The sequence below is a fragment of the Marmota marmota genome, unplaced genomic scaffold (genome assembly GCF_001458135.2).
Source record: "Marmota marmota marmota unplaced genomic scaffold, marMar, whole genome shotgun sequence".
Lineage (NCBI taxonomy): Eukaryota > Metazoa > Chordata > Mammalia > Rodentia > Sciuridae > Marmota > Marmota marmota.
This window is the reverse complement of record NW_026000005.1, coordinates 19,355,236-19,366,557: the sequence shown is the minus strand read 5'-3', so window position 1 is coordinate 19,366,557 and position 11,322 is coordinate 19,355,236. Positions and strand designations below refer to the sequence as shown.

Genomic DNA, 11,322 nt, shown 5'->3' with positions numbered 1-11,322 from the left:
AACGATATTTTTCTTGGAACATGAGTACATTTGAATTCTACTTACTCAGTAATTAATTTCAAACATCTTTCATGAGGTATCAAAACAAAACCAACAACGCTTAATTTGTATCTTCATCCTTCTCAAATAGCTACATGAACCTAAGTTCTTAAGAACCTAGTAACAAGGTTTTTCTCTCACCTATAAAAAGTTTTAACAGATATCCAAGATGAATGAATCAGAGTTTAATAACAACAAAGAAAAAAGTATTGGAAGTCAGAAAGCAGGTCTGGATAGAATTGGAACTGTGCTGCATGCGTCCTTCCTCTGGTGCTAATAGATATGGTCAGAAGGAACTAACACAGATAAGCAGTCAGGCATACATCTCTGGTGTTGCGTATCTAGTTTCGAGCATACATGCCATGAGTGCTAGGGCGTCTTAAATATATCCATAAGTGGAAACTAAAATGACCTCCCTAAGGAACTGCCTATTATGCTGGGCCTCTCTGCCCTTGTATAGAGCAATTAGACTTAGAAATTAAGCTATTTATATCTCATCCTCTAAGGCATGTTTTTCTTAAAGACCCTCAAATGAAAATAAAACACACTAGCTTATGACTACTACCTTTTGTTCTATATTTCTCTCTTTATATCCATTCTAGATTTCATCTATTACATATTTCCATAGTAACACACTGGGACTTTGTGCTATATCCTTATGGTCTAGACTCTGTTTGCTCTTGGTGGATGCCCAGACATTGGTGCATGAATGAAATGAGAACTGGATCATACTACATAAATTCTAAGAAACTCTGAAGGAGCTAAAATACAGATACCTGAAATGATGAGCAAAGAAAAGGAAGAACTTAAAAGAGACTTAGTGCTCTAAAAAATGCAACAGAAAAAAAATGGATAGAATGCAAATTTTTATGGAGTAATTTAAAAAGGAGAATAGTTCTGTTTTTACAGAAAAGATTTTTCAGAGTTGCTCACTCAAAAAATCATGGAGGTTAATGAAAGCATATATAGAAACCAAAACTGGCAAGATAGAGATAAAGCTTCCATTCATTCAAATGATATGAAGTTTTAACAATGTTGACAACATAAAGCACATCAAAACACACTTCTGTAGATTATTAATTTTAATACAATTATACATTCATGCTGTGGTGGTAACAACTTTCACATTATTTGTAGGACTACTTTTCTCAATTGACTCTTTCATCACAAAGGCACAATCCAAGAGGATATACTAACATTTACAATAACAGTTCTAAATGTGGAGAAAGGACCAATCTAAAGGGTCAAACAAATGTTTGTATATGGATCACCTAGAATATATTTCACTTCTGAAAATATTTTTACTTTTCAATATTGTCTCACTTTGATGTGATAGCAGTTTTAGGTACCCAGTGGGTCATTCTTAATATCTCCTCCATTTGATATATAACAATTATAATTAAGCATTCATGTAACTGGATAGCTGAATTCAGATTCAAATATTTCATATTTTTAAAATGAATTTGTCTATTAAAAGTCCTATTTTTCCAGTTTAGTTAAGCCTGTGAAAAGAAAAGCCTTTTCTTTGTCCCTTCTTAGCTCATTTCAGTAACTCAGCTATTTTATTAGATACAAGTGAATTTAACAAAAGAATTATTAAATTGAAAAAAAGCCACCCAATCATGGTGCTTTAAGGCAGGTAACACATAAAATATTAGAATCTATTGAACTTGTTTCTGTGATAGAAATTTTTGGTCTGGAAAGAAGGTATTTTAAAAATTTAGATACTACTCTTGTACAGTTAATAGAATTATGTTTGTTTTAAAGTATCTGGTTAAGAATCCTTTCTCATGAGTCTCTATTTGGAATGTATTTACAGAGTAATTAAGATGTAATTCTGGGAAGAAATCAATAAATAAACATTTTTGCCTTATATTGTTTAATAAATTTAGGTCCTCTGGGTCATTAAGATAGTCATCTTTAGCATTTTACTTTGTTCAGTCCTAAAGCAGCATGTTACTTCCCTGCTTAGTTATTTCATGACCTGCAAAAGCATTATTAATAAACTATAAAAAAGTGACTGGTCAGCTTTTATAATCACACAGCCATATTCCAATGTTGGTTAAAATTCATTAGATCTTGGTTTCTCAAAATGTATTTATCTAGGTCAAGAAAAACGGGCAGAAGGAAATTTCACCCAAATTATGTAGTAGTGTTAAGCAAATTCAGTTTTTGAGCCAAAATTAAATCATTTGTGTCTTCAAACTTTCCCTTGTAATTTTTCTTATAGCAATGTAATTTTGCATTTTGGCCAAAGAGAGCTATTTTCTTTTGGCAGACAAAATCATGTTTCTGGAGAAACACTGATTTAGATCTATGGAATCTGTTTCCTTTTCAATAGAGCAGCTGATAGAGTATTATATATTTATTTTACCTAAGTTGATCTCTTTCAAAATACTAATATAATGAAAATTTGAAATCTACTCTGTAGTATATTTTTATCAAATACATATATATATATATATATATATATAAAATTATATTCAATTTAAACCAATTTTCAAAAACAACTGTATTTTGGCCAATATTTAAGAAAGCCCAAAACAGTCAATTAAAAACTGTCAATTAAAAATTAAGCCACAGTGCATAAGTGTAAAGCTTAAAAAATCAGCTTTATGCTATTACACATTCTTGGAGAACTGGAAATATATTTGACTCTCAAGAAAAAAAAAAACTTGTTGTACATTAAGAATGAATTCATAAGTTTATAAAACGTAAGAGGCAGGATTGTTACTCCAAAATGATGGAAAACATCAGGGTGCTTTTGCTTTGTCTGAAGAGAAATGAAGTGCTTCCACTCAAGTTTTCAGTGCCAAAATAGCTAACTGCTGTTATAATGTCACCAAATTTAGTTTGAAACATTACTCAAAGAATCAACTATTTCCAACAACAGCAATTTTAGTTGTCATTAACCTTCATTTTTAAGGGTCCTATATTTTCTCATAGAATTATCACAAACCACCTTTTTAGATTTCAAATTAACTAATCTAACCCAATCCAAATTAAAAACTGTTCACAATCACAAGCAAGGAATACTATTGCATATTACACCCATATTTTAGGAATGTGTGCTTCTCCCTAACCCCCAGACTGACAATGCATTTATGAATTGCATCTTACATGTCATTATCTGAATTTACAGCACTCAAAGTGCATATGCTTTTCCTCTAAACAAGTACATTAATATTCTTGTAGTCTCAAAATACCTCATGAACCCTGAAGTGATTCTCTATAGAAGGAGCTTCCTTTGTAAAATGAATTTGACTAGTCACCTGCATACCAAAATCCTCAAGTATCTGAACAAATTTCTTATGCTCCTTTCCAATCCAAGATCTCATTGGATCACGTACTTGGTAAGGTGTTACGTGGGTATGAACAATAATCCCTGTTTGTGCAAATTCTTTCAAGACTTCTGGATATGTAACCCATGTATTGCTTCCTCCAGAATGACCACCATCCAGCCAATACATCGTTCTTATGCTTTTGATGAAACCATCTATGTTCTTGTCTTTCTTGGCTTCTTTCAATTCAAAAAGCAACTGATTCAAAACAACACAACCTTTACTGAATCCAATCAAAGTAAAAGATGCACCATTTAGTGATGGTGGATTAAAACTCGGGGCAGACTCATCAGATTTTTCACAGGTCCTCTCTTTTTCTCCCTGGCAACCATTACTAGTAGTAGGAGAAGAATTAGATCTACAGTTAGATGTTTTGGAGTCCTTATTCCAAACATTGCCATTCTTCGATAGCAAACCATTCTGACTTAAGTTAAAAGCATTAACCAATAACATATAAAGGTGCTTAAAAGCTCCAAAGTCAGTACTGTGTTCTGGGGCACCAAACATGTTGCTTTTCACAAAATTGTCATAGCAGCTGAATTTGTGCAAATGCATTCGGGAACACTTTATCACCCAAATATAACTATTGGGGAACCGGTGGGCTAAAATGGTGGCAACGTTTTCTAGACTCCAGTTTTCCCACTGGTAATTCTCAGGATGACGAGTCATAATTTCATGGTAATTCTGAAAAGTAAGAAAGATGAAATAAGCATTAAATATATATTGACATAAAATTATTTCCACAAAATAGTTTCCCATCTTTGTGGAGGAAATCAAGAGGTTACAATGACCTATGGCTAATGTTCTAGAAATGAAAACAATTTGTTTTTACTTTTCTGATTATAAGATTTTGAAAAAAATAAGTCTCAAATCTATTTAAGAGAAAGGGTAATTGAATAGTAATTTTAAAAAATAACTGAGAAGGATATGTTTACTACATTTTATTTAGTATACATATGATCCAATTTCCTAATAAATGAACTGAAAATATAAATTTGGTTCATTACACAGACTTTTTGTATGTGAATACCCAAATTTAAATGAACTGAAACTACAATTAAGAGTTTAGTTTCTTTTCAATTTCAAGTGGTTAATAGCCACAAGTGATTAGAAAGGGGTAAATGCTAATACTAAGTGGCTAGTGGCTATCATACTGGACAAGACATATTAAGTGGTGGTAAGTGCAACAGAAATGAAAGTAGAGGAATAGGAGGGTAGAAAATCAATATTTAACACAGAATGATCAGGAGCTGCTTCTCCAATAAGATGACTGTTAAGAAAGAATTGAGGGAATGTGCCCCATGCATAGTTCAGGCAGAGGGAAGTACAGCTGCAAAAGGCCATCTGGTAAAGACATGTGGGATAAAAGCAAGACAAAGCCATGAGGCCATTGTGGCTCTAGTAAACAGGAGCAAAAGTGATCACAAGGAAGGCACAAAGATGTGAGGACTTGGCATCTGCTCTGAAAGGTTTTGGAGCAGTGGACTGATTCAGTCTATATTTTGAAAGGATTACTCTGCCTCCTCTGTGTAAAGGGGCAAGAGCTGAAGGAGGGAGACAGAGAATCCCCATGAGAAGGTGGTTTGAAATAGAGTGGTAGTAGATACAGAGGTGCTGAGAAATGTTCAGACTGTGAATTATTTTAAAAGTGGAATCAATAGGATTTGTTAAGGGACTGAATATACAATTTATGGGAAAGAAATAAGATAAATAGTACTGCAATGCTACCATTTTTGTTTTCTAAAAAAATGCAAAAAACATCTCTGGAAGGACAGAGATTTAAAAGTAAGAGTGGTAGCCCTGGGGAAGAGAAATGGGAGACTAGAGGGACCCTCCATCCGTACCCATCCTTAATGCTAATGTTTATCTGCATTAATATTTTAAAAATCTTTGCTACTATGATAAAAATGATGTCTTAGTTTTGATTAAATTTGCATGTTTTGATTCCTAATTGGGGTTTTGTTTATTAGCAATTTTCATTTGTTAATTCTCTATTCATGTCCTTTGATACTTTTCCCACTGGTATGCTCAACTCCTTCATAATAGTTTTATTCCATTAATATCAGTAGTTTTCCATATATATGTGTGTGTGTGTGTGTGTGTGTGTGTGTGTGTGTGTGTGTATATATATATATATATATATTTTTTTTTTTTTCCATTAAAAAGAATTTACTGAAGAATATTCCATTGTGTATGTATACCCCATTTTCTTTATCCATTCATCTACTGAAGGGCATGTAGGTTGGTTCCACAGTTTATCTATTGTGAATTGAGCTGCTATAAACATTGATGTGGCTTCGTCACTGCAGTATGTTGTTTTTAAGTCCTTTGGATATAGACTGAGGAGTGGGATAGCCTGGTCAAATGGTGGTTCCATTCCCAGTTTTCTAAGGAATCTTCCATATATATTTTAAAAATTTATTCTCAGAAGATTGTATCATTTGACTTTTCTATGAATTTTGCTCTTACCTTCTGTATATTCATATTTATGATATACACAATTATCATAAAATCATAGGCACTTAGATCTGGAAAGGCTTATCTAAATTCTTTTTATAGTTAAGGAATCTGATGTCCTAGGAACTATACAGTTACTATATTTATTACATATTTATTTAATGAACCAAAATGAACCCAGATTTTATGACTGTCACTTTAGATTCTACCACATAGAAGGTACTATAAATTGAAATGGTGTCTCCCTGGATTAGCCCCAGGTTATATGATTAGAAAGGGGTAAATGCTAATACTAAGGAACTATGTGTACTAAAATGAAAAGAATGGGATTGTTACTGTCAAACCCCAGATCTAAGAACAATGGATAAGTTCTTCCATATTCTGAAAAGAGGCACCAGGCATTCCTATAGGACTTGCTAACAGACAGCCAAAATTGCTTCTGCAGCCCAGGCTATTACCTGTTGCCAACCTGCATACAGAGAAGGGCTTTCTTTGGAGAGGATATTCATCCTAGTTGGGAATGTGATGCACTTACTATCCTTGTAGGAGTAAACCATGAAGGCCATGCTTCTCCTCATCCCCAGTGAGGCAGGCAACGAGAGAACCTCTGGATATAGACTGAGGAGTGGGATAGCCTGGTCAAATGGTGGTTCCATTCCCAGTTTTCTAAGGAATCTTCCATATATATTTTAAAAATTTATTCTCAGAAGATTGTATCATTTGACTTTTCTATGAATTTTGCTCTTACCTTCTGTATATTCAGATTTATGATATACACAATTATCACAAAATCATAGGCACTTTGCTACTATGATAAAAATAATGTCTGGGAGATCTCTGGGAGAGATTAAGAGGTGCTTACTCCAGTTAGATGCTTGCTGACTTGCAAAGACTTACAGAACCACCACATCACTGCCATTGAATTAAGAGTTAAAGGATTTTCTGAAAAACTTGAACATGTCTCTGAGAGTCCAGAAACCTTCATAAAGATTTAAACTGGGTGGTCTACCCTTACAGCAGAGTGAGGAGAACTACCTTAAGGTATAAGCTACAATTCCATCAAAAATGCATCAAGAGAGCATTTTTGCTGGCATAAAGTGCACATCCCAAGTAAGCAAGCTAGAGTGACCAGAACAGGATCCAACCTAAAAGGGCTGCCTGATAGAGCACAGAAAGCCCCAGGGTACATGGCTAGGGCACACTGCTTAGGACATGGACATCTACATATCCTACTCTTTAGCAAAGCAAAATTTTTAAAGTTAAAATTGGAATTTATCCAGTTATGAAAGGATTAACAAGTTATATATCCATACATAGTAATAGTCTGGATTTGTAGATGGATTAGAAAATGAGGTATGAAAGAAAGATCTAAAGGATGACTTGAGCAACTGAAAAGGTAATTTCCGACTAGAATAAGGAAGATTGTACTGAGGTAAATATCCAGTGATTTTAGTTTGAGATATCTATTAAATACCCAAAAGGAAATAACTGCATGCAATTGGCAAGCTTAAAGTTCAGGAATATGTTTAGGCCAGATACACAAATGTCAAGGGTTGTCTTGGTGTAGGTGATAAGTAAGAACACAAGACTGAGAGATCACTAGGGGAGTGAAGATAGAGGAAAAAGTACAAGAATGAAACACTAGGGTATTCAAATAATTTAAAAAGTGCCCAGAAGGATGAGAAGGGACTGGAACTTATTAGGTAATAACATATTTAATCTCCATTAACTCTATAAACTATTACTCTCATTTTATAGCTGAAGTAGCTGAAATATTGAGAGATTTAAGAATTGCCAGAGATTTCATAGCTAAAATATAGAGAATTTGGGTTCAAATCTAGGCAATTTGACCTCAAAGCCTATTTCTCTTCTAGAAGACCTAATGTTTGTAGAATACTCCATGCAATGCAGAAACTAAGTGTATCACTATACAAAAATCTAATGGAATCTGAGACTACATAAAGAAAAGATGTTCAGATGAAACTACCTGTAGAACTCTTTAAAACTCATCTGAAGACTTATATTCTCTCTGGTACCCTTTAAAAACAAGAAACGCTTAATAAACATTAATTATCATTCCCATTATCATCATTGCTATAGGCATGCCTGCAGTAGTTGGTCACAAATCTCTGGAAATCAGTGTCAGAAATACCAAATGCTGTTTTCCCAACCAGACTACAAAGGAATCAAATTGTAAATTTTCTCATAAATCTAAATACTAGTTTTTCATAGGCCAGATACACAAATGTCAAGGGTTATCTTGGTGTAGGTAATAAGTAAGAACACAAGACTGAGAGATCATTAGGGGAGTGAAGATAGAGGAGAAAATACAATGTATGCAACTGGCAAGCCTAAAGTTCAGGAATATGTTTGGTCAACCAAACGAGTCCCTTATTTTGAGGGCAAGGGAAAACACTACACATATTTTACCGTTATTTGACTCATGGGTGGAAGTTAAATATATTGTGTTAAAGCATCAATTTCAAAAACAAGAATATTGTTTCATGGCATAAAAAACCCATCTAGCTATATTTTAGCTTTACCTGTCTACTAGTGCTAACAGAACTTTATGTGATGATAGAAAGTTTCATATTCTATGGAAATAGTGCCTATCTGCACTGTCCAATACAGTACACACCTGCCACCTCTAGTAACTGAGCACTTGCAGTGCAACTAGGATGACTGACAAACTGGATTTTTACTTAATAATTTTACTTAATTACAGCTAATGTGTTAGACAGTGCAGTTCTGGATTAACACCCAGCTTCCAAGACAGCATAACCATGAATATTTGCCTGCAGCTATCGAAGTAATAATAAAGACAAGCCTGCAGCTATAAAATTAATAATAAACATAAAAAACAAAAAGAAAATTTAGGTGAACATCAAAATATGGACATACTTAGCAATTACTGTCCCTTTTCTTCCACCATCATCCAACATTTTTAGGATTATTGTGTCATGCCTTTGTAATGGGTTTTTTGTTTGCCTGTTTTAAAATTGCCATCAGCGTTTCCTAAACACTATGTTCTGGTGCTGAGTTAATCTAAAAGCCATCTCTCTGTCCCCTGCCTAACACACATACACACTCACACACCACAGTGTCTTCTAAGAAACCAAGTTAAAAATGAGCATACATTACACGTCTCATTCCCTGTACATCTCAAATTCCACCCTGTGATGCCTGGATTGACAGCTGGCTCTTTAGCAATGGTCCCTCCAAGGACAATTCCCCCTGGGTTTCCATGGGAAAGGGGTCAGGGGTGTAGAAGGGACGATTTGGGATTTCATGAAATAACGGAAGCATGAGCCCAACTGTGGGTGTGTTCAGGAAGGGAAGAAACCGGGCAACAGCCACAAGAGAACCCAGTGAATCCATAGGGGGAAACAGGTGCCTAGGCCCCAATTACCTGTACATCCCCGGGAAAATAGAGGACGTGATGCTGGGGCGGCGGTTGCGGTTCCTCCTTTGCCGGGTCCCTAGGGAGGTCCTGCCGTTCTGATCCCTCTCTCACTGCCGCCAGCAGGAGCACCTCGTTAGTGCGCTGCGGGTCGGCTCCTGGCACAGTGGACAACTGCAGGCACTGCTGGCGGCGTCCCTCGACCGCGGAGGAGCATCGTGCACCACTGCTGCCGCCCGGGTTCATGGTTCTGGCCTGCAGGCAGGACAAGGCGTCTCCGATTCCGAGCTGCGGCAGCAGGAGGAGCAGCGGCGGGGACCGCAGGAACCTGAACCCCCACATGGGTCGCCGCCACTAGAGCGGTTCCGAGGTGGGGGTGATTTGGGGGCGGGACTTCGGCAAGCAGCCCAACGGCCAGCGGGAGTGGCCGAGGAGGTAGCCGGCGCCGGACGACAATGACGTCAGAGGCTGATATCAGCGCGCAGCGTGCGTAAGGAAAGGAGGGGTGTGCGCGAACCTGAGCTCGAGTTCTGGAGGGGGGTGATGGCAGGGCGGGGCCGGAGGGGGAACGTTTGTGATTGGTGAAGTGAGTCGCAACCGGGAAGTTCGAATGGAAGACTGGGAAAGAGCCGGAGAAGAGTGAAGGCGCGAGAACAGAACCAAGCGCCCTAAGCCAGAGTGGGCGGCAGTTATGGCGCCTGCGCAACAGCTGGGTGGGCCTTTCAATCCGGTAGTACGTAAAGTTTTGAGTACAGCGTGCTTCCCGTTTCAATAGGTTCACTATTCAGGTGAGATTTATCTAGTCGTTCGAACCTTAAGAGGAAAGCAGCCCAAAGGCATAAGTAGAGTAATTCAGCCGCGAGAAGAGAAAAAAGTGAAAGTCTTTTTCGTGGCCTGCATGAAGGGAATCTCTTATCTCGTACCTTGAGTTTCCATTAGTTAGATGTACAAAGATTTCAAGTTTCATGGGGAATTTGTGGTTAGAGAAGTCTAGCGCATCGCTGGTTGGTATCAGGGTGCAGGGCACGTGGCCAAGAACGGGAAAGAGCAGACAAGGCATTACTTTTTGGCACATTTCTTGTGGGTGATGTTTGCAGCTAATGGAATTTGATATTTTAGTATTTTCAAAAAAAAAAAAAAACACACACACACACACAATTTGAACAGTGTAGGAAAAATGTGGGTGACCAGTTATCTTATGGCCAGTTGTGCAGTAATAGAATTTAGCAAAATTTGTTAGACAGGGAAGGAAGACGTGGGCGGATCCAGTATTCTAACTTGCTTGTGAGGCAAGGCACTGTAAAGAAGTCTCTGTGAGAATTAGTGAAAATTATAAAAATTAGAGCCAACATTTACTGAGGGTTTACTATAGTCAAAGAATCTAAGCATTTTGTATATAACTGAGTCAACATATGTATATACTTAAGCACGCATAACTGTTTTCTGTGTTCCATTTATAAAACGAATATTAAATAGCTTGAAGTAGGGACACAGTGAACAAATAATAAAACCTAACTTCTTTATATAGTTACTTCGTGGTTGCATAGAGGTGTAATATGCCTGTCTACTCCGATCTAAATTATTGAAGTCCACCTGACACCATAACAGTATAATAAATAAATTATTCAATTACTAAATCTGCTTTCTAAAAATAACTGGTTAAAAAGAAGTAGCAGTTAATTGTACAATTAGTATATAACCACATTAAGGCAACCAGCCTTCATTCTTGTTTTGAAAATTGCATGCAAATTACTTCCCTCTCATTAAGGAGAGAATCGCTAAAATATAATCTGAAAGTCCAAACATGGCCATGCATTGCTAATGCAACTTTTCTCTTGATTTTGAGGTCTTATTTTTCCATTGAACTTTTTAATAAAATCTCTCCTTATTGAAGGGGAGGGGAACTCTTGTGTTTGGAAAGAAAATTAATTGCAATAAACATTAAATACTAAAAAGTTTTCTCAGTATATGTAAGACAATTGAGGCCATTGAGAAACAAGTAAAAATTTAAAAAGCAGAGTAAAGAAACAGAGGGGCTGGGATTGTGGCTGAGTGGTAGAACGCTCATCTAGCACGTGCAAGACC

The 11,322-nt window shown here is 36.6% G+C and overlaps 1 protein-coding gene across 1 annotated transcript; it reads right to left on the bottom strand.

The window, feature by feature from the left end:
- Window positions 1-888: 888 nt before the first annotated feature.
- CUNH2orf69 (chromosome unknown C2orf69 homolog) lies at window positions 889-9,702 on the bottom strand. The gene is made up of 2 exons (XM_015481202.2): window positions 9,247-9,702; window positions 889-4,064 (listed from the first exon to the last, which is right to left on the bottom strand). The coding sequence occupies exons 1-2, from the start codon at window positions 9,577-9,579 to the stop codon at window positions 3,237-3,239; spliced, it is 1,161 nt and encodes a 386-aa protein (XP_015336688.1). The 5' UTR covers window positions 9,580-9,702; the 3' UTR covers window positions 889-3,236.
- Window positions 9,703-11,322: the final 1,620 nt, after the last annotated feature.

Bases quoted from the DNA above. Each gene is read 5' to 3' on its own strand.
- CUNH2orf69 (XM_015481202.2), bottom strand. From the start codon at position 9,579: ATGTGGGGGTTCAGGTTCCTGCGGTCCCCGCCGCTGCTCCTCCTGCTG. The intron at 4,065-9,246 runs GTAATTGGGGCC...CTTACTTTTCAG, and splicing joins ATTTTCCCGGGGATGTACAG to AATTACCATGAAATTATGAC.